General features: G+C 47.0%; 1 protein-coding gene across 1 annotated transcript in view; it reads left to right on the forward strand.

Annotated features, from left to right (window-relative positions):
- Positions 1–15,433, forward strand: part of LOC144128536 (uncharacterized) — a 48,298-nt gene extending 32,865 nt beyond the window's left edge. The window contains exons 4-5 of the mRNA XM_077661988.1: positions 10,778–10,838; positions 13,688–15,433. Of these exons, the coding sequence (XP_077518114.1) occupies positions 10,778–10,837 (60 nt within the window). The 3' untranslated portion in view covers position 10,838; positions 13,688–15,433. The remainder of the gene's footprint in view (positions 1–10,777; positions 10,839–13,687) is intronic.
- The last annotated feature ends 8,704 nt before the right edge of the window (positions 15,434–24,137 follow it).

Genomic DNA, 24,137 nt, shown 5'->3' on the forward strand with positions numbered 1-24,137 from the left:
AGAAGGCATTTATGCCGCACTTACAGCTAGGAATGTTTTCACATTCTAAAGAAAGTTGCTGAAGATATCAAGAACAACAGCGACGCAGTTTTTTGTTTCTCACATGCATTTGGAGCAGCGCAGGAGACATTTATGACTGAACTGGCTGAAAGCCTTGTTTTTATTAATTCATTTGTACTGCAATAGTTATCCAAGTCAGCTAGACAGCGCGAAGCGAATCGAATCGAGGAATGGCGCGTGTGCTCGTGCCAGACAACGTCCGCAGATAATCCGACCCAGTTGCAGGTCCCTCACGCACGGCGTTGCTGTCATGATCTTAAAATTAAGTTTCCCGCTAGACCGGTTGCCTGGCTCAATTAACGGCGTACTGAATAGGGAGCAAAGCGTAGGGCACTCGAACTTGTCCATGCGTGATATTAGAGCATCAGTCATCGTTGCATGAGGTGGAACCAAGGAAAGCTTCATATCTTTGTGTCCTTATTGTCAGCAGGTAGTCATGCAAGGCCGATCTCCCTCGCAGAGACTTACGGGTTCCTTTAGTGTGTATACACGATGCATGACACCGGTGATCGTTGCAGGTGTGTCTCCGACACCAATTCTACCAGACCATTCGCGCGTGGCCTTCTCGATGCACGCCGGTCCGGTGTCGTGGTGGTCACTGCGTAGCTTATGCATATTGAAGGACACGCGTGATGTATGTACGCTCTGGGAAAACGAGTTCCCGATGAGAAAACGCCGAGGACGACCGAGTCTATTGTGAGTTATGTATAAGAGAGAGGGAGAGAGAGTTCGTGGCGGCATTTCGGGTTGCCCGCCAAACCTGATGCCGCTGATAACGATACCTCCTCCCAGAAGCCCTTCTGTCCTGGCGGCATGCTACGCCGACGTATGGGCCAGTGGGAGAAAGGCCTCTCTAATGAGCCGTACTGCGCGACCTGGTGTAACTGCGCTCAGGAATTCCCGCGCGGTTCCATTGCGAGCTATACTCTCGTGTGCCCCCAAGGCAAGCTTCCCGAACTCATTTCCGTGCCTAATGAGATGCAGGGGTATGTGGTTGTCGTTAGTAAGCGGACGCTGCCGCACGCGTGGCGTGTAAAGCGCACTGGCCGGCTTTGCAACTACTCTCAGCCGGAATTTAGAATCCCGGACAAAAGCACTTTGTCGCATTGTGCACATAATGACTACGGCAAGGAGGCTATACATTATGCTGAGATCTAATTGCTGATTGCTACGTCCGCTCCTCGAACTGCGTAGCCAGAAAGCTGTTATTGTTTATTATTGTATCTTGTATTGTAACGCCATGGAGGCCCTTTTCTTCTCTGTTTTTCTCAGAAGCTGATCCAACTGAGCGAAAAGTTACGGAAAAGAATGCTGGTCCAAGCAATAGTACTTTGGCGGCTTTGCTGAAGTTTACTGCTTGGTTAGAAAAAATTCCGCCCGAGCTGTTCACGGCTAAAAATGTTGTGTTACTTGTACTGCTAGTGATCAAGAAATGTGCAGTCCCGCTCAGCATGACCCATAACATGCCGGGTTTGTCGTCGCTGTGGTTTGTGCTTTGTTGCCATAACTACCTACCTTATACAGAGCACTCTTTCGGTTGTCAGCTCCTGAGTAAAGTTGTCAGGGCTCGCACGGCTTCCTGAAAGAAAGAGTTCCGAGCACACGTTTTGCATTGCGGGTATTACTAAACCCGACAGCGTACTCAGCATTCCAACGAAAACCGCCAAGCAATATTCGCTGCAATTTCTCACATAACTGCAGCTGTGCACTCGAGACCACAGCATAAAAAGTATTTCCGACGTCCGCGCATATCGCGGGCAGAATACTTCATCCAGACACAAGGAGTCTAATGCACTTCATATTCAGTACACATCTACAAACGGATACGCTATCAGAAAACTTCGCTCAGAGTGTAAAAGAGGCGTAGCTTGCAAAAAAAAAAAAGAGTGCTCTCAACCCTAAAAGTAGTACAAAAGCCCTATGAACCTGCAACTGCTCGTAGGAATACTACAGCTTTAGTAGAAGAGCGTCAATTTAGACTTGTTTCTAAACCGCGACTAATGTGTGGTGCGATGTGGAACTCAGTAACTGAAAGTTAAAGGCTTTCCTCTGTGGTCTGTTTTGTGCTGTTTGAAGCATTTGGTCAGCCACCGATCAAACAGCAAAAGAAGAGCGTTGTAGCTTCAGACAGTTCTAAATGCGAAGTTTTCATAGGTCCAACCGCAGCGGTTTTTGACGCGTCTTATCGTTTCGATCGAATACAATTTTATTCAGAGTCACCTGAAAGAAACAGAATATAGTCTCAACAAAAATACATTGTCTTATTAGGGAGCGTCCCCGCTAAAATGCAAATACGTCGTCATATACGCTGACACTTATTCTCTTTTGTATGTTAATGCCCTTCCTCGAGTTCCTCCCATAGGTACAGGCCCTTGAGGTCCCAAAAAATCCTCATGTTTAAAGACCTTTGCGACATGCCAAAGAAACAGTTTTTTTTCTCTTCTTTTCCTTCTTAGCGCCAATGACTCCTCTCAGTGAAAGCGTCAAGAAACAAAGAGCAACGGATGAGGCTATTAGTTCCGAAGGGCCCAAGGAAGGAACGGAAGCGTCGCATTGTGAGGGCCTAGTACGGCGCGAGCTCCTTTTGTACAGCCTGCCGAGTGAACTTTCACTGGCAAGACAAAGGAAGGCGTTGGGGTGAGGCGACTCGAGGCAAAACTGGATGATCACGGGGGAGCTCGTCGTTCCCGCATTGTACACCAGGAGAGCAACATCCGCGAGCATGACTGGCAGCTAGACAGGACAGGGACGGGCGAGACGTATACGCTGGCATTATAGGACACTATAGAACTCCTTTCGCGCCGTCCCATTGTCGAGCGCCAGGAACAAAAGCGGCTCCGTCTCGGCCCAGTGTCCGCGCTCACACGCGCCTTCATTCAGAGTCGACACCTCCAAAAGGAACGGACCCGTGGGACCTTTAACCTTTGCCCAGGAAGGCGTGGCGTGCAGCCGTCTATAGTTGAGTTGTTGTAGACTGAATGAGCGGGGCTTTGCAGGGCTCCGTAGTTGCTCCGTCTCGCACGTTCATTCATTTTCACCTGGCGACCCTCTTCCTCTGGCCTGAAACACTGCAACGGACGGCCGCTCCAAATGCGCACGCTTCGGAGAGTCGGGTTGTGTTCCAATTAGCCGTCTGGCTTGGAGCGTCCGCGTGCTCGACCAACTTGTGTGCAGTGTCTTTGGAAACAACGACGCCTCTATCTCCTCGGAAGCGGCGCAATGCAGTGGCTAGTATTGATGTTTACCGATAGCGCGCTTGATTGCCTTCGTGCGCGTAATGTTAGGCGTAACACGTTAAGGGCTCCCTATATGAACTATCGCCCTTGACCTTCCTGTCCTCGACGGACGCATCGAAGACGTGGATTTGAAAATGTCACAATGCTGCCCGTTCTTTCGTTTAAGAGCCGCTAAATGTACTTTGGTCCGTATTCAGTTGCCCCAAGAAGAATACTCCTCGGTTCCAAATGGTAGACGTGATTACACCGAAGTGCTAAGATTTCTGCAGCGCTTTAGAAGGAAGTTACTTCCCTCTGTATCCCTTAGATTTAAGATGCACTTTATTACTTGTTTCAGTATTCCTTTGTATCGGGCTAACTCTTCCGGAAAGATTAAACAACATCCTTTACTTTACTTTTTCTGGGGGTCTGAGGGAGTCGATTAGGGCCAAGAAGGTTACGTTTAATAACTGAAGCCCTCATCCGCGTGTCTGCCGCATGGCCACCATGGTTTGCCACCATGCACACCATCTCTCGCAGCTCGCCTTGTCACCGTGCATGGTTCGGAGTACACTGCACAGAATAGGAGGCGGGAAGTTCGCTCGATTTCGCCGCCGCGCGCGCGGCTAATGTGTCACGTGCCGGGGAAGCGACAGAGGGCGCGCGCGTGGGCGAGCACGCCGCCGGAAGCAGCCAATTACGATCTTCCTGGCGAAAAACCTGCGCGCGCGCTCTTGTTCCTGGGGGAACGCCTGTCATTTCCCTTCCGAGTGCCGCCCGTCGACCCCGGCTCTCAGCCGCGGCATCGTCGTGAGTCCACCACGACCAGCACTAATGAAGCCGGCCAGGTGCTTCACAGGCGGCTGTGTTTCGCCGCTGTCGCTACCTCGGAAGTAGATGACGGCAGGCAACCTTTTGTTTGATGCATGCAGAGCCTCCCGTCATCCTGCTTTCGTTTTCTTTTTTTCTGCAGTCAAAAAAGGTAAAACTAATTATACGCCCAAAATGTGTTTAGGTGTGCTGATCAGGCTGACGCAGGTGTTCGCTGGGACGCTTTTTCTGTTGCACAAATTGGTGAACAAACGCATGGACCAGCTCGAGCTTTACTTTTGGCACCGAATCTTCGGGCAAAATCTCAAAGGCGCTGTTTCTCGGTTAGCAGCAATTTTTTTGGCTCTATGTGCATGGAGATTGATGGGTACATTGATCAGCAGCCTTACCTGTTTTTGTCCATGAAATGTGAGCTAGTCGCAACGCAACACCTGTATATTGCAAACCGCTACTCATGAGATAGTTGCCTATCGAGGTTTATCAGCTGCCGTGCATCGTCTAACCACGGACCTCCTATACGTATAAAGATCTCCGAAGAGCGTGGCATGGCTGACCGTACCGACAAAGCTACACATACGTGAACGTGCTGCGTACTTGCTTGGCCCACGAGTGCTCGCTGCAATTATAGGCATTAGAGATTATCAGGGACATTATGGTACATTATCAGAAGCAACTATAGAGACACCGCTCAGTCACGCACGTAATATACGATTGAGGTGACGCCTAATGTGCAAGTTTCTGCACATGCACTTTATATCTGCTGTTTCCCCTCTCCTGATCTTTTTATTTTTTGGGGGGCGGGGGGGGGAGGATTTTATTGTCTTCTAGCATTACAGGGCCGTCAGCCACACACAAGCTTGATTAATCTCTCTAGCTTTCCCTGTGGTATATTTCTCTCTTGTGGATACAGCCCTTACTGCACCGTTTCTTTTTTACTGATAAATCTAGTAGCTTTCCCCCCGATCGCCTATTCCAAGTCGTTATAGTGCTTCATTAGAACCCTCTGGCAACCAGAACACACGCGTTTCCTTGACGCGTCAGTATCTTTATTTCTTCTGGCGGGAAAACTCGAGTAGTGAGCAATACCGATAGCGCTTACCTCCAGTCAAAAAGGAAAGATAGCGGAAAATTAGGAACGTAGCTGCGGAAAATGAATTGATGCTGTTAAGTTTAAATTAAAAAAAAACAGGAACGCGGTGGTTAATCGCATCGGCCACACGTTTCAATCTCTATATCTATTACTATCTCGCTGGTAGGAGATATTAATCCGGCCTTAGTGGCCATGGTGTGCATTGTTCCCCAATTCTCTCCTCATAAAAGAGAAATTGGCATGATATATCGCAATTTGGCAAAATATATTAATCCGCCATGCCTTCGGTGTCGATGACTCCTCTTTTCACTGGCGCTGCGGCACCCGGTCGAACCACCGTTTATGGGACCCAAGGTTACATTACGTCAATTCACGGGAGGCCACAACAACAACAAAGATTCCCAGAGGTGGCTACGCTAGCAGCTGCCAGCCTGCTCGCTGTTTGTGTATCGGTGGTTATATGGGTAGCGCCTCAGCCTCGCTTAGCGTTAAGATCTGGAGCGGAGCCAAAACGAAAGGTGCGACGCCTAAGTCGGCCATTGCGCGGCAGCTGCAAGGGTTGCGAAACTCCGCCGCGTGCAGATGTTCTCGAGTGAAAGGTGTGCATTAACGCCCACCTGACTCCCTTCCAGGCGCTCATGAGCCGTTTATCTGGCTTACGTGAAACGTGATCCGCAAGCATAACGGGCGCTCAGGTCCACGTTTGGTGTGGTAGCGCCAACAAGTTGTTAACGCTAATTCATATACGTAAACGGGAGAGGTCGGCCTCATTGCCAACAACGCTCGCAGCGGGTCATATCGCGGCACTCATTATAATGCCGTTATTTTGAGCGCCACATTGAATCCTTCGTGTTTCATTGAATCTTTCGCGTTAAGAGAGCCTTACTAAACAAGCTGGCGTCCAACTCCTGAGAGGGATAAAAGACCGGGTTAAAATTACCTCCTGCGGCAAGGCAATTTTTCTTCAAGCGCCGTTAGTTCGTTCGTCTGGAGAGTTGGTGCGCTCGATAATAACTTCTTGGACCACTGGATATTGGTGAAAATTTTCATTCAGTAATTTGAAGATGCCCCAGAGTAGCCACAAGGGGCGTTGCTAATTTGTGATGGCTTATCGCGCAAGTTTTTTAACTTTCAGAGCATTTTGGCATGTACTAATAGCAGACGGCCGCAGGCTGAACTGATACAGAACGAGAAATCGTATGACACCACCTGGAACGCTGTACGACAAGCGGTTTCTTACAAAATTTTGATACGAATGTATATAGTCCGGAAAACTGAAGCCACATTAAGGTCAGCAAGTGGGGGTATATGTAGACGAACGATCATGCATGTGATTGTTTGAAATGCTGATTCTCGGTTTGCTGTGTGCGCCCTACGGCCTACTTGACGACGTCACCCTTTTTTTTTTCTTGCCATCGCTGTAATTTTCTGTATAATCTGCGAGTAGACAAACACACACACACACACACACACACACACACACACACACACACACACACACACACACACACACACACACACACACACACACACACACACACACACACACACACACACACACACACACACACACACACACACACACACACACACACACACACACACACACGCCGCCCGCTTTTCTCTTAATGGGGCTCTTCCTCCTTAGAAGGCAATCAAGTTTCAACACAGACAAAATATCGCGATATTCAGCGGCATGAGTGTGTTCTACAAGCATGCCGCACCTAGCAGCGCTCCCGCAGTGGCCGTTTACATGGTGTGCAGATAGCTCCTACGACCGCAGTCGTTATCAGCGTATACAAGCGGCCGCGACGATGACCTCTTCCGGGATTCTCGGTTGCTCCACCCCAGAGCGAAAAAAAATGGCGATAACAAAGCTGTCTTTTCAGAAATAGTTTCGTTTCTGTGGCGCACAACAAATCGAAGCTTTTCGTGCATATCTCGTGCGCCTTACGTTCATTAATGAATTACGGCCAATGAATTATGTAGCCAAATTTAAGATATGCTCAGCTTTGCAGCAGCCGGCTTTCAAATGTTTCATAAAAGTTTCATTCATCTAACTTGTATTATTTTTTATTTAAAGCCCTGCGCTCATGTTAGCGGGGCCACACGGTGATACGTGTGCAGGTCTCTCTCGAAAGCGTTTTCTGTTTAGGTAAGTAGCGGGATACCTACTGACGGGAACCCCGCTGCTCCAAATCCCCGAAGGCGGTGGGACCTGTCGTCCTTACCCCTGCACAGCTGTGGAGCTGCAAATGAGTGCCACAGCCGCCGCGTTTGCCGGTTCTGCTCAGAAACCTGCCAGCCGGACGCAGTGACAAAAGGCCGTTCGTGCATCCGTTCCCAAATCACTGTTTCTTTCCTGCCATATCCAAACACGTTTACGCTATAGGTAAGACTTACTCATGCCAGCCTATACCTTTGCTGCCAGCGAACAGATGAGCAGGCAAGAAAGCATGACCGTCCGGCATTCAGAGATCCATTTGGCGTTAACGAGTATTATAGAATACGACTTCGAGTCTGCGCCCTGACTGTCCTTCGACGCGCACCTTTTGTCGTGAGAGCGGTGCTAGCGGCACGTATCCATCCGGCCTCCGCCGCTGCGTGTATAGCGTATGCCGAGACGCAGTGAGCGGTGCCGCCGCAGGAAGCATCTTCTCTTGTTCCAGGTGCAAGCGTCAGCGCGCATTCCACGGACGCTCGCTTGCTCGGCCGCCGCTGGCACGGCGCCTGCGGCGGCGATGCGTGCGTGCTTCGAGTGCGCGCGGAAACGACAACGACAGCCTATGCGAGGAGAGAGTCCGACCTTACCGCCGATCGCAGGCGCACACTCACAACCGTCAGTTACGAAACATGAGGCGATAGGAATAGCACAGGCATGCTGGAGGAATAAAAGCGATAGGAAAGCGAAAGGATAACAAAGCTCGTTTGCAGATACGGCTCTGCTCCCGCATATCATGCGAACCACGAAGTTGTCGTCGCAGGTAGCCTAGAGAAAACACCGTTCGAGAGAGCAAACCGCGGCGTGCCCATGAGTTCGCGATGTAAAGCAAGTAAGCGATAAAGACAAGCCACAGCGGAAAAAACAAAACGAGTATACGGCGCCAGCCAGACCTCAACACCTGCGGCCTTGACTGACTCTTGTCTGTCGCACGAGCTACTGAGGCCTGCCGACTGCCTCCCGGACAAGGAGGGCAGTGCTTTGTTTTCTAGGCCAGCCGGCAATCGGTCTGACGGCGTTTAACGCCAAGCAACAGCCTGCAACCGCGCGATTCAATTAACGCGAACACGTCCTCCTCACCCTCCTATCTACCTGAGGCGCTCCTACAGTGCGGTTTTTAACGGATCTACTTTCCACCGCGCCCAACCGCCGAGAGGACCGCTTCTGGTTCGCATTTCAGGCCGCGCTCGAAGGTAGTGGGCGCCTTTTAATTTGTCATTAGTCGGCTCCCGAAACATCGAGCCGCGGTGATCGGTCTTCGAGCGTGTCGCCTGTCTCGGCTGCTCCAGAAGCCGGCTCGATCGACCTCTTCACGGCGTGATTTAGGTTAGGCCTCCCTGGAAACCTTGTAGCTTATAAGTCACGCTGACGTGACACATTATACCGCTGTCTTCTATAGAGGCAAGCCGAGCTACCTTGAGAAAAAGAAAAGAATAAACACAGGTTAGAAGGTGATGAGAAACGATGGGATGCTTATCAGGAGGCTGCGCGGAGCGATGCGGTCATTCGCGAGCGACACTGTATACGCGTTCCTTGCTGCCAGCGCGGCTATCCGGGTGCGCGTCCTTGGCTGGTGTCGGTTGTGCTCGGAGGACGGTAAAACCTGGCGACGCGACCGCCTGCGAGCCTGCTCTTTTGTTATTGAAAACTCGCTTCCTGTCGGATAGCTTTCTCTGCCCTAATTGCAGCGTTCCTTTCTATTTCACTGTAGAAGCAAACGCGGTTTGAATGTCGTGTGAACTATTGGAAGGATACGTGAGCGCGATCGAAGGTCGACGAGTCAGGTATAAATGGGCGAACAGATTGAAGTTGCAATGCAAAGTTTATGGAGATATACGATATGTTACTGTTTGAGCAGCAGGGTGGAAGGGGATCAGAGAGGGTAAATAATTAAAGATAAAATATCGCTGGAAGAAAGAAGCAAGTGATACCGTCTGCCGGTTCCTCGGTACATAGAGTTCATGCAGTGGCCTGATATGCCGTGTTTGGTTAACCGATTTGTTTCGCGTAGAAATTGTGGCCTGAGACGAGACATGACGTTAAAATTTAAGTGAGCAGAAGGACAGCAAAAGATAAATCTAATCATATTTTGATGTGACTGGCAGCGTGTATGTATAGCTCGATACACTGAATTGTTGCTACAGCAAGCAAGACAAGCATGCTTCTTTATTTTTTAAGCAGAGTAAATGACAGAAGCTTGTGCGGTGCTGAAAGAATGTGTCGTATTAAATTGCGTTGCTGAAATATATGCGTGGCTTTCCTGTAACCACCACTCGATTGTAACTTCGAAAGTCCGACTGCTGATTCCAAGGTCGCGGGTTCGATCCCGGCTGCGGCCGCCGTTTTTGTATTGCGGAGACGGAATACAAAAAGTTTCCGTGTGATCTTCGATGTCAGCGCACGTTAAAAAACCCCATGTGGTCTCAATTCATCCGTAGCCTACCACTCTGATGTCCCTCATAGCCCATGCACTGCTTCGGGACGGACGTTATTAATCCCCGCAATTTACAGTTTCCAACTCAGGGGCGATCATCAGTCGATGGCTAAGAACAAAATAAAATATGGGCAGAACGCCACTCCTCTCTTTGAACTTTTTTGTTTTCTTTTCTGCGCTCTTCTTTGTACATCTGCTTTTGTTATTTTAGTACTCTTTACCGCCGCTGCTATCTGAGCGAAAAGGGGACATAACCTGTTTGGAAAACACCGAAGTGGTTTGCTTCAACTTACCTTTATTTAACACAGCACATAAATTCACCACGAAGCCACGTGTAAAACAAGCGCCCTTCCAATAATTCTACTTGGTTAGTACAGCGTGTCGCACCGGTTGTCTAATCTTCGGTGCGCTTTTTCTTGCAGCAGATTTCTTCAGCAACTTCAAAGCACTTTCATTGCAGTGTGTTAACTGCAGATGAATTAACCAAACAATGGGAAACGGTAGAAACCCGTTAATTCAAATTCGCTTAATTCGAACTTCTCCTTTGTTGGAACCTCAAGTGCATTAAAGAGGCCCTTCCCCTCAATTCGAAGTCTGCGTCATTCGAGAGGTTCCTAATTTGAGTTATTTCTACATTTAAGGTGTGCTCTGTACAAGCTACCAGGGTCTGGGCTTTTCATTAGATATTCTGGACCGCGGAGTAAGCCACGCGATTGTAAACAACAGCGTCGCGTGTATGGTTGCAAATAAAAAAGATAGAAACAATGAAGTTGCCCTGGGCTTCGTTGTAGAGGAATTTTTAATTAATTTTCAGCGCACTGGAATTTAATCCATTCACAAGGTCCGCTAGTACTGATGCAGTTATGTTACACGCTAGTTTACTGATGCTTTTTCTCCTTTCGTTTTCTTTTTTTTCTCCCTTGCAGAGTAAACAGGGCTACGTTGTGGTGTCCCAGTCGTCGTCAGAGAGCTCGTCTCCTGTGTGAGGTAAGGCTGGCTGTTAGCATATTCATTAGTGAGTAAGCGACTGAGTCCGAATGAGTGAGTGTGAGATCGAGTGAGTGAGTGAGTGGGTGATTGAGTGAGTGTGAGATCGAGCGAGTGAGTGAGTGGGGTAGTGAGTGGGTGAGTGTGTGAGCGAGTGAGTGATTGTGAGATCGAGTGAGTGAGTGAGAGAGTGGGTGAGTGAGTGAGGGAGGGAGCATTGCTGATTTCACAGCAATCCGTAGTACGCCAAAGCTTCTTGGCCTGCTTAGTACATGTATGAAGGCAAAAGAAGACAACAGCTCAAATATAAAACTGAGCTACTGAGCCCTGCTTGTTCACATTTGTAGTCCTTGCGCAAATAAGTTGTTCCGTCGGTAGAATTTTTCAGCAAGGGACATCGCTTGGAAGATGCGCCTGGGCCACGAACTTCCCGCTCGCGCTTGAGTCGACCAGTGTGTCCTCTCACGATGCAGATATGGGCCTTGTGTTGAATGTAATGGATGACGTGGCGTACCGCACACGTGTAATACACGTTTTAAATGCTTTAAAAAGCACTTTGTCTTGAAAGAAATTCGCTGAACACGGGCGAAGAAGTTCGGGCGAAGAAGTTGGCGTAGGCTGACGCGGTGGGAAAAAGCATACCACGTCTCTTGCGTAGAATGTCGCCAAGCCGGCTTTCCTTCCATTTTTCCTTTTACTTTCTTTAAGACTTTCCTTGCAACAACGCTTCCTGCTTGGTAGTCTTAGATTAACATAGACTTTCTGTGTTTTCACGGAGACAATAAAGATAGCAACATCGTTTCTGTGGATAAAGTTAAGCGCGTTATCTGTGGAATGACCGCAACCTTCACTTACCTCGATCGGTGCCCATGTCGCTGTTCAGAAGCCAGAAGTCCTGCCCCGCCCTCCACAGTTCTCGAGCGGCTCCGTGAAACCCAGAGCGTCGTGCCGCGCTCCAAAGTGAAAGAGCAGTGAACCGGAACTACAACTAAAGTTCCCACAGTCCTCCGCTTTGCCTTAGACCCCCGTAATTTTATCTAATCATTTCCCCTTTGACCGTGTTTTCTCCTTTCCCGCGCATTCGCCATTACATCTCGTTCCGCATGCCGGAGATGGCCTGTGCACTTAACAGATGTCCGGGTGCGCCTGAAATACCGGTGACACTTCTATTTTTTTGTTTCTTTTTTAATCAGGAGCTGGCAGTTTTTTACATCGAACTCGTTGTACTGAGCAAGCAAAGAAACTAAAACTGATAACGACGTTCCGGAACAACGGCAGGACGAATTCTCGAGCAAAAGCTGAACGGCTTCTTGCTCTTGAGTGCGGTCGCGTTCTCATCAATCTCCGCAACTCCCTGCCAAAGTTCTTGCTCTCGTTCTGTTTTTTCTTTTTTTTTTATGGCGACCGCGATAGCGCACGTCGCTATTACCAAACAAGTTTTCCAGTACCCGGCGCTGAACTCTTGCGACCTGTTCCTCTCTGCTTTTGTTGTTTTTTTTTACTGATTTTTTTGTCGCTGCACGAACGGCGATCTAGGAGGCTCAAGAACGTCAATAATAAAGAACAAATCCCCTTACCGGATAGTCTGGAAGCTGGTTTAGTTTAGTGCTCAGACTGAACTGCGTTGTTAAACGACGCAGTTTATATTGCGGCGGCTTCCTGTCGTCTGGGGCTTTTCAAGATAGGATTAATGGCCGTAGCAGTACGCTACCAGGCGTACGCCCTAAACCTCGAGTCGGCGGTATATAGCTTCCAGTGCACAGCCAGCTGCAAGACAGGCTCCCGGCGGATTTGTGGCGATGAGGTTCGCGATAACGTCGGATTACATTCGTCTTTTGGCGGCGATTCCTTCGTAACTTTGCGGATTAAGACAATGATACGGACCCACACCACTTCCTCTTTTTTTTTCTCCCTTTCATTGGACTCAAATGCGTCTTTTTGTATTGCGGCATTCTTCGAAATAGGTTTGATTAGCAGCAGTGAACCGGAAAAACTAAATTTTGCCGGCTGTGTAGAGGCAACTTGCACACATTGCCTGTTGGTGAGCGAAGAGCAAGCAGAATAACAGGGTGGTGATACTGGCTACGCGATGCGAAAGCTTCAGATGATGATAAACTTCAACAACTGGATGCATCTGTTCCGCCTGGCTCTCGCTATCACCAAACAGCCTAAAGCAAGTGTCTTGGCTGTCGTCTTTGTGTACGGTGCAGAACCTCTACTGCGCCTGTTGAATTTCTTGCCCCACCTGGCAAACTGTATAGAATTATTTATGTGTCCTGACTTATTCTTCACGAAACACTTGAAGGGAAGCGCGGAAGCTTTTTGAATATATTTTATGATAAGAGAACCTCCCGGATAATAACACCTTTACATGGTATCTGTCTAGGAGCGTCGCGTCGTGTGACCATAATCTTGCACTCTGAGATCTTCCTGAATACTTATACCATTGGAGTTTTTCAAGCGCCCGTGTGCGCGCGCGTGTGTGTGTGCCTGCGTGTGCGTGCCTGTTTGCATCTGTGCGCCTGTGTGGGTTTGTAGATTGAAATTTATTTCTTGAAATACATGAAAAATACTTGCATACACTGATTTATCCTACAGAAAGAGTTCCCAGACCAGTATGCGGTAATGAGACCTCTTATAATAAAATGGCTAACTAATGACAAATTTTAGCAATAGCAACTGCAGACAGTAATGAGTTAAAGGACATCGGGTAAACAATATGACGTATTCGATAAAAGTACATATTGAATCATAAAAGGCAGAGATACCACCGATAGGCAAACACAAAGCAACAAAGAAAAAATTTTGTGTGTAATGAACTACACCTTTTTTTTTCCCTTTTATTTCAGGTCGTCACGCATGCCGCCTTCCGAAGGGGACGTGGAGACAACCGCTTGACTGCCACAAACTAAAACCAGTGTGTGTTGCCGATAAAGTGAACTCGGCAATGCGTCCCAACGAAGATCCGTAGCAGCGAACTAAGCCTAAGGATCCCTACAGCACGCACAGTCTGCGTCGCGATGTGGCGGAATCGTGCTACCGTGACACCCTTTGGCGAACGCTCCCTCCCCCGCTTCCCATTTCCCTTTCCAGCGTGCCTACAAGGTCACTCACTGCTTCACCTTCTTCGTTCGTGCGCCTGCGTGAAGAACTCATTTGCCTCAACGGAGGTTCGTGAGCCCATCCCGACGAGTACTGTGCCGCGAGCGATGGGGATCGCTGCCATTGTATGACGTTGAAGAAACGTGCGCCGTGAATTTGTGACTGAGAAGTGCGACACATCGAGGCCCAGGAGGAGGAAACGAGTTGGTGTTACAAGATGTGCGCTGCTAGTTTGCGCATTTTTGCCATTAGATAGCATTTTTTTGCCAGTAGATAGGAAAAATGAGCGATGCCGTATTATGAACTAGGAATGTTAAGGACCTGCCGTCACCACCACACGGCATCTGCACATTTTCAATACCGCCGAAGTAACTTTTGATCCAAACCAGGCGCAAGACTATGGACATATTGCAGAAAGTCTGCAACGTGACGTCATAAAGCCGCCTCCCTCTCTTCTCTCAGTTGTTTTCGTACGCTTTTTATGTCGTTGTAGCAGTACCTTCAGAGACGTGTGTATCGTTAAATAAAAAGATGGTAAGCAAAGGGCCGACCGTTAATTTGATGATCGTGGTTGGTCCGTGGTGTGGGCGCGTAACGGAAGAGGGAGAGGAGAGAGGGGAGGAACTTCGCTGCACGTGACGTCACGTTATAAGAGCGGGTGAAAAGGGCCATCGACAGAGCGCCGCCGCTGCGGCCAGCACCCTTTCTTTGAGCGTCATATCACGTATTCTGGTGCCGTTTAATACCCGTTGATAACATCTATACACGCCGACACACATCTGTTTCTCTGGTCTTCCTCACCTGCTGTGTGCGACGCTGAAGGCCGTATAGGGAAGGGGTGAGCGAAGGCGCTACACTGATATTCTGAACCTAAGTCATTTCTCTGTCACGTGAGCTCTGTTGCACCTGGGTTTCGAGCGAAACAAGCGTGCCGCGGTGCGTTCATTTTTCGCCACGTTTTATCGCCAGCTGCACCTCGGACGCCGGCACACAGACAAAAGACGCGAGCCAAAACACGTTGGCTGCATCCCAATGCTAGAGCTTATTATACTGTTGTACTTGTGTATCTGTTGAACAGAATTTTATCATTCTTGATGTTATTGAGATGTGTGTACATGTGTTCATATTTTGTGTAGATTGCCCGAGCAGGGTCAGAAGCCTGATAGCGTTTTTCATTACGAAGCAACAGGTGCTGCTGACCTATCACTCAGCTGTTGTTGTCTGATGCCACCGCACAACACCGCATTCGCCTTTATGAAGATTTGTTTTTCTGCAAGTGTTAGCCAAGAACTTGCAGACGCGCTAGCTGCAACGATCTCAGAACGGAAGTACTTATACTGTTTGTACTCCGAGCACATGTCATACAAACTTAGTTCTTTATTTCTGTACCATTCTACTTGGGGCACCTGAACTATCATTCATCAGATTGTATTTAGAAATAATGGAGCCTGAATTATCAGTCATTACATCGTACCAAGAAATAAAGAAGTGTGAAGAAAGAGAGGCGTGTGGCATTATTTTCGACACACCAGGAACTGCGAAGGAGACTAGCGAAAGCTTCCTCAGAATACGAGCAGCTCGCATGCACCAATGTCGCGTGTGGGCTGGCCAAGGAAATGGGAAGCAAATTAATAAAGACATGTAACAGAGTATCATTGCTGCGTGTGTTGTGACTCGAAGTGGAGCATCCTACAGATAGTGCTCTTAACACTCACTATTGCAGACTGCAACTTTATGCTTGAGTCTAGAGCCGAAGCACGCGCCTTGATATTCAGGCGTACGCATGAACAATGCGTTACCGACCCTTATAAATGTTGGTGGAGAAAAACAAGTTGCTGCGTATAAATGCCTTAGAAGTGAGCAGAACACGCTTCTGTGCTCAAGGTGCGTCGACGCATGACCCTAAAAATTTTGCATGGTATTGAATATGACAGAAAATTTTTTAAAGAGATGTACTCTTATCCGCCTTGATGCGCCATCACACCACGTCCGGAAAATTTCAAATAGCCTTGACAGCAGAGTGTTTCATTCACGTCTGACGGAAATCATTTATTATAGACCTCGCCGATTCTGGTAAGCTTGCACCTAGTCTCATGCCAATCTATGGTCAAGGGTGATTTGAAAGTTATGGTTGTCGCTTCGGCCGAACAGGCTCAAAAAGTCTTAATGCGGTCGCATTTAGGTTGTCGCCTTGCGAACACTACTCGGTTTCTCCGTAACGAAATTCCCTGATTTGTCGTGACATCATCAGCGCCGCCCATATAGTTCATCATCAGCGCCATCCGAATGTTCGAGTACCTCTATTTGATTATCATATGAGATTAAGCTAACCGGACCTACTATTCCACCTTAATTCCCCCACTAACATAATCCGCCAACTAATCCCCACTAATCGACATCAATCTACCTTATCCATTCACAAATTTCCACTAATTCACCTTAATCCACCAACTAATTCCCACCAATTCACTTGAATCCACTTTCAGGGTTGGGCTTACTTGTGGAATGTTTTGCGGTGGGCAGTGTGTTGTAGAATGTTTTGTGGGTGGGCAGAGTGTTGTAGAATGTTTTGGGGTGGGCCAACATCCAAATGCTATCGCATTTTCTTTTTAAGAATGTGGTTAAGATGGCCCCCAAATTTTTTCCCTGCTGTGATGGTCACTAACTGTCCATTAAAAATGACTATGGACGATAGAGGAACCAAGCAGCCAGTTAAACTCATGAATGTTGTTCAGCTTCCTTACCAAAACATAGTGTGCTAAGCCACTTAAATCGGAGTAGGTTAAGGTTTGAGTGATCACATCGAAATCGTGTCATTCAGTACACAGCACTGCACCCAACATCAGATGCCAGTGCAAGCCCCTGTTTTATTTATCTGGCGTTGAAACAGCACCTCCAGCCTGTGGGCTATTTTGTTCCTATATTGGCTTCACGAGATCTCCCGATGCCTGTCTACATTTTTGAACATATAAAAATGGCAGCATAGGTGTGCAACTGCTCCGTACCGGGTCACGTGAATTACGCTCAGCTTTTGAAATTCTAATTTCTCATATTCAGAAATCGGAGCAAAATCGGGTACCATATAGAATTCATTAAAAATTCCTTTGTCACTTCCCTCTGACGGCAGCAAAGTATGTCAGCTGAATTTATCTCAGTCAGTTAAAGAAATCATGAGTATGAACCACAAACACCCCGCGCAACGTATACCTGTACTTGTTTGCGTGACAGTAAACTTTTAACACTGAGTTCGGTCAGTGCTATTTCTTGTAATATTCAGTTTCATGTAGTTCCAACCACTACACTCTTTTAGTTTATTCATAGGTGTACTTCCCAGCATAGAAGAGCGAATCTAAAATTGCGCAGAAAGCGGTGACTTTTGTTTAGTTAGGTTGGTGTTGCTAATGATGGTGAGCATTCGTAGGGCTACCGTTACCTCGTGCTTACCATTTACCCTTTACCAAAGCTGCTCGTAGGCGCGCCTAGGGTGACCTTCGCTGTAAGATGTTCAGAGAAGTTACTGCGGAGTAAAATAACCACATTAAAGAATCCAGGGGCGGCCAATAAAGAGTAATGCGGCTGGACATGCAATGCCGAGAGGAGGTAACCGACAGCCTGTCAGTGCAGCAGAGTGGATTCTAACGGAAAGAGCCAGGGGGTGCCTGGAAGTCAGATGACCAGGTGAGATTAGGGAAATTGCTGGCACACTGTGGCAGCTGCGCGCTTGCTGGCGCAGGGCCAGAGTAATTAGAGAACATTCTGCGAGTCATTTGTCTTGCAGTGGGCGTGATTCGGCTGAAATGGCGATGTTGAAATAGAGAGAAGGCTGCGTTGCTGGACACAACCATCACAATAATCTGCTAGGTCTACTGTGTACTGCTAAGGTCTCTAACAATCAGCAAATTAATGCAGTTTTGCATCAGCCGTGACCACGTTATACCGGAAAATAATTTTGACCTTCATCACCGCACCCGGATCTGGGCCACCGTTGAATGTGTACGTTTACTTTCCTCTCGCATATATTCTGTCACTGCCTTCGGCCACCGGTAGACAGTTCTGCGCATTACGTTCGGATTCCCTGTGCATGCCCTTTTCTTAATTTCAGCTAAAATATCCTCAACTCAACTTTCTTTTCTCATCCACGCTCCTTTATTTCTCTCCTTTAACCCAGCTGGACGTGCAACTGGCTATGCGGGCCTTGCATTGTTCTTTAGTTATTTTTATTCGTTCATTCCATTCTTTGTCCCTTCGAACAGGACCTTATTTTTCGTTCTTTCTCTAGTACTCTCTAACTTGTGTCCTTTCACTTGTGCGGGCTGGGCACTTTTATTTTTATGTCGCTATTGTGCGCCCGCCCTAATATATGCCCCTTAATGTAGCCCGTTGTTCCATGGGCGGTGAGAGAGGTGCGCTATTTTTCTTATTTATCGCCACTGCCCGCCATAGAGAACGTGCTTGCCATCACTCCATCGTCAGCCTCTCCGTCACCCCCCAAGCTTCGACCTCAAAGGTGAGAACTGGCATGCTGCACATCGGTATTGCGCTGACCTTTTCAGGTACATAGGTAAGTGTGACAAGCTAAATCCATTCTACCCCAACTTATTTCCCCGGTAACATCTTGGTCGCCGTAATAAATGAAAAATTATAAAAGTGGCAGCTTCTCGCGCGCTTTCTCAGTACAGTGGGCACCGTAAGCGCTGTCGAAGAGAGAGTGAGGGAACCGGGGGAGTTACTTTTGGGGCGAATATCCAGTGCTCAGTCGACAACCGAGCCTGGTTATGACTGCACCAGGAGCAATGAGGCCTTCGGCCGAAAAACGGTATCGGCGCGGTGCAATGCCGTAGAACTTATAATGCGAGATGCCGAGTGAAAAAATATTCGTCGATGCGGCTTGCGCTGAGGCTTTTCTATTTAGTACTCCGTATCAATTCGACGCTAAAATTCTTGCTGGACGCTTTCTGCAAATGGTGATTAGGTTCGCTTATTGGCAATGGAGAAAATGCTTTGGCGAAGTTTCCTCGTCATCAAGTCAACTTCGTGTCAGTTGACGCGTGACAGGTAGTACTTAAAAATTCAGCGTCACCGCTAGCATCAGCCTTGTTCACTTCGAGACTGCCATTTTTACTCGCCACACGGATTCGCCACTGAGCCATGCATTCGACAAGCACATGTGAATAATGATCATTGCCGCCGCGCAACCTTTGTCTAAGAAATAAATCTCCAGTCTTTATTTTCTCCCTCGTTTAACAGCCTCCGTAACCCGTGGCTCAAACTAACGATATGCCCATTCCTGCAGCCCAACCCATGACATATCCCACTTTTCAACACTGGCAAGACATCACGATCTCTAACTGTTGCCTCCCACACTTAAGTCAAGTCACCTTTATTTAGCATCACAGAGATTTCAGGAGTGCGGTCAAAATGCCTATAGAAGGCCTGACGAAGGATCTGCGCACCAGTTAAAAACTTGCCCATTTCACCAAGAACAAAAATTTCGCCTACACAAAAAAACAACGCGAGGAAACGGCATTTTCACATAAAGCTGACAGCGACAACAGGAAAATAAAGAACATTACTTCATAAAAATAAAGAACATAGCTGCGGTGTACAAAAAAAAACGGTTCACAGCATTACACAACTTTTGCAGGACACCATACAGAAATGCACTTTCTTTGCTACAAATCCTCTTGTGTGTTCAAAAAGATCAGAAAATTATAGTCGATCATCAAATGTTCATATATCGTCCGTGCTTGCGGAATGTGAACATGATTGCTTTGATTATCAGTGGTTGCTTTGTAGACTCGTAATAATTTTTTTATATACTTCTGGTATTAAAGTCATATTTAGTGTTTGAGAAACTGTGTCTGCAGGAGCGTTGTGGGAAACGGCGACTATTATTCTGAGGGCTGGTTCTTGCAGTTTGCCAAGTTTGCTATTATTGAAAAGCTAGTCGCTCCCCGCACCGAGAAACAGCAGTTAATGTCGGAAGTCAGGTAACATTATATCGAAAATCACCATGTAGGTATGTCGGAAATCAGGTAACACTGATGTGTTACACTGATGGCAACATTGGTGTGTTGCCTGATCTCCGTACGCTTTAAGAACCGCGATATCACCGGGAGCTCGAGAAGGCGGCAAACGGTTGTACAGCTTGTTTCTCTTTTCTGTCATTGCGAAATAGTGTCTTTTTATCTAAGGTTTACGAGATTTTTTCGATATTCAGGCACTTTATTTTTTTTTTCAGGAAAACTGCCAACATATATACGCTCTCTCTGGATCCTTAATATCATACACGCTGTCCCAGAACAAAGCAATAAGTTTGGCTCGGAATACTTCCAACGTATCCGCATTTGTTGCTTGATATGTTTGAAGCTTTCGCTTTTCTCTTGGACAGCATTCTGGACAGTCAGCGGAAAGAAAACTTTGCAAATGATCGCTCAGTTCATCGCAAATTACTACTGATTGGACAGGGGCAACATGAACATTTGTGATGAAAACATCAATATGTGAGAGTTTCTGCGCTCTTGTTCGCTCTATGATGATATTTCTAAAGCCCTTGCAGTACAACACCACAAGAAATTCTCGCTGGTCTTTAGGCGAAGTTAAGGAATCTATGTGGATGCCACCACCTAATATTCAAATCAGCTTCTGATCAGTTATCCAGGACAGAAAACATCAAGTTAACAGGCCGCGGTGGCAACGAATGTGAGCATACTGACAAAATCCCCGCAATTTTAACTGCAAAAGCACTTCGCGGGATCGGCCTACTCTGCGGGACTCAATCGGACCTTTTAGCCCGGAGAACATTCCAGTGCGTAACTAGAGAAAAAAAAAAGAGATTGTAACCAAGTGGGTTTCGCCCGACCGTGGACTAGAAATTAAGCTAGGACATAGCCACGTACACTTAAGGCAATGTTGTCTGGGTGCGGCGCTCAATAAATGCTCGTTATCTGGCTCTTCACAGAGTGGCCAACGGATAACTGGCCCGTTGTCAGCGGGTCCGCCACGGAGTGCTTTTGGGCACAACAATGCAGGGAGGAGTCAAAAACGAACGTAAGGGCGAGAAGCCATGATGCGAAAAAAAAATACTTGCAAAAAAACACGAAGATACAAGAAACACGAACAGGATAGGTCATTTGCAAATGAAAACAGGAAGCAGTTCGCTGAATGTGAAAAAAAAAAACGCCTTGAACACAGAAATTTATAGGAATCGACATATTGTGTACGCAAGAGTTATTCAAGCATGCACCCACGCACAGCACCACCGTCTTAAAATGGCTTCGCATTTGTTTCGCTCTTAACCACTTTACAAAGTGCGGGATAACTAGAGGTACCGAATTTACTGGTTACATCTTTCCACTTTAAGCACAGCCTGCAGCGCCATAAGCAATATAACGTCACATAACTTGTAGGCAGTAGTTCCAGTTTTCATTCTGTGAGTAGGGGTACCGATAAACTGAACAATGGGGGAAGCACAATAATTCGGCCTTTCCTCAGCACGCTGCACTGCAGTGCAATGTTTTCCTGGCGAAAAGAACCTTGTTTTATATGCAACGCCGCTCCCCGCGCGCAAGTCGTGAGAGACATGGTTCTGAGCTCAATGTCCTGTCTAATGCTGATTGTGCTATGAACTTAAAACAAACATGGTCATGCGTTTCTTAAAACAAAACAAAAATTGTCTATTATATTTGCTTTTCTACTTTCGCACACTCCTTCTATGCACACACAAAAAGTCTTCTGCAAGCGTATCGCGCCCTTAAAATTATGTTTCTGCATTTCTTTATTGAAATAAGATTATCCGTTTTCTTTGGTCTTTTAGGCATATAGGTGAAATCCTTAATAAAGCACTTCGTCTTGTGCTGTGAGCCCGCGATAGAGGTAGACTTTTGGGGCACCTTTGTAAAGAACGGTTAAGCGGAAAGGGGACGTCCCATTTGAACAATGCATTCCTTGAGTTTTCTTTGTCAATAAAACGGCTGTTTTTGGAAGGAAAATTTATCGTTGAGGTAGGCGCGGCGGTTGCCTTTCTCCTTTCTAAATTTGCCCCTGTGCAGTCAAGTTCTTTAAACTTTACCGGAGCTACAAAACATGTATGCTAACACATACACAATACTGGAAAGAAATCTGCACGCACCATCCAATCTGGTGCACTGCACGCTACCTACTAAGACGCCGACGCAACGCTGCGTGCAAATCGCCGTATCACATCGACCCGTTTACTGCTTTCTATGTTCCCTGGTAGATGGCAGCGAGAGTTCGTAGTTTAGTAGCAAAAGTGGCCGGTAGATGTCCCTAACGATGCGATCAGGCGGACGCAAGAATGGCGGCAAGGAAGCGCGGCAAAGCACGGATATTGTGTTCTAGCTCTGACACGGAGCTAAAAAAATAGTCGTCACGTGACCATTTTGGCGTTCAGTTACGGTGAATAAAAGCCAGCAAGTCGGTCTCACATGAAGCTCCATGGTGCTGTTTATCTTCACGTGGGGCCGTATTTGGCCGCCTCGGAAAAATAGGAAAGAGAACTACTCCTAGAAAACTTAATCGCCAGCCGCATGAAGTCACATGAAGTCCCTTTTTTTTCTGCACGCCAAGCCCAGTTCCTAATGTCAGAGAAGCGAAAGTTGCAGCAAATGTGCCGGGATGTGATCGAGGAGGCCGTGATGCCGAAACTCTAGATAAACGCTTTGAGAAAGGAAAGCGCATTTATTAGCACGCAGGGTCATTTGTATTAAGGTCATAGCAGAAAACGCGCTGTAGTGTTGAAACTTCCTAAGTGTCCATAGGTGCGACACGCAAAAAAGGAAATGCGTTCTTAAGCGTGCGTTGTGTCTTTTTTCTCCTTATTTTTAGAGTAATGTACTAAAGAGAAACACGATGGCGATCACGCTCACAACGTCACAGCTACTCCTTCAACTAGAGCTTGCGTTGCTGGAGACCTCTGGCGGATTGCGGAAAGCGAAGAGGGCATGAAACGGTTTATTTTCTTATCTCGCTCATAATACTTGTGAAGGCAAACTCTATTAGAAATTTTAGTGATTCTTGTGTCTTCCGCTAATGGCACGCACAAACTGAAAACAGTTACTTTGGTACTTTCTTATGTTATATAGTTTCGTCAGCTGACGATTTGTTTTAACCGTAATAATTGCACTGTAGATTTTTATAAGCCTCATAGAAGGGTAACGACTGAGTTGTAATGCCGACATGTCTAACTGCCGCAGACTCTTTGCGAACTATGTTATAACTCAGATATGGATCAAATGCCGAACGTCAGACAAAAAAAAAATGCCAGCTCTGCAGCAGCTGCTGACTTTCATACGTGGATTTGCTGAAATACGCGCCAGGTGTTTCAGCGAAGGTGAACCAGCGTTTTTAAAAGTAGGCTTGTTCAGGTATGAAGGCGGTTTCTGCAGCACAATAAATACCTGCGTTGCTTGACACCAGAAAATATGTAAATAATATTAACTAGTTAGCAGCTTAACTAATTTCTGATAATTACCTTTTTAACTATAACAGTTACGCTACTGGTTACAATTAGAGACTTGTAGCCGGTCGTTAGTAATAGCCATATAAGTTTTTAGAATTTCGAAAACGTGATTACCCTCAGCGCTGTGGCTCGACAAAATTTGGCTATTTCGACTAGTTACGTGCACCGGAGGGGTTGCTTTGGCTGCTTGCTTTTCGAAAGCGCATATATATTGGCGGGATGTATCCAAAATTGATCCAGCCATAGCGGCGAGAATAATCGCGTTTTCTAAATTCTACGACCGGCTACAAATATCTAATTATAACCAGTAGAGTAAAGGTTATACTTAAAAAGTTGAATATCAGAAATTAGTTAAGTGGCTAACTAGTTACAATATTTAAATACTTTCTGATGTCCCCCAAAGCAGGTATTACTGTGCCGAAAAAGCCACCTTGATAAATTTCAAAGCTATTTACAAAAATTCTGGTTCACCTTCGCTGAAACACCTGGTATATCATATTGAAGAAAATTTCCAGGTGACATTAAAAGATGCTGCGAATGTCAACGCTAGATGGTCACTTGACCCCGGCTCTTCATGAGGTTATTGCAGAATGAAGCAGTTACGCGTGCAGCAACCACAAGGTTCTTGACCACTCGAAATGTTTTTGAGTCTGCCGATAGCAGTACCCGTCAAGCCGAACAGCGCGCGCGTATGCCTTGAATAGACGCGCTAATGG

This window comes from Amblyomma americanum, chromosome 4 (assembly GCF_052857255.1).
Source record: "Amblyomma americanum isolate KBUSLIRL-KWMA chromosome 4, ASM5285725v1, whole genome shotgun sequence".
Classification (NCBI taxonomy): Eukaryota; Metazoa; Arthropoda; class Arachnida; order Ixodida; family Ixodidae; genus Amblyomma; species Amblyomma americanum.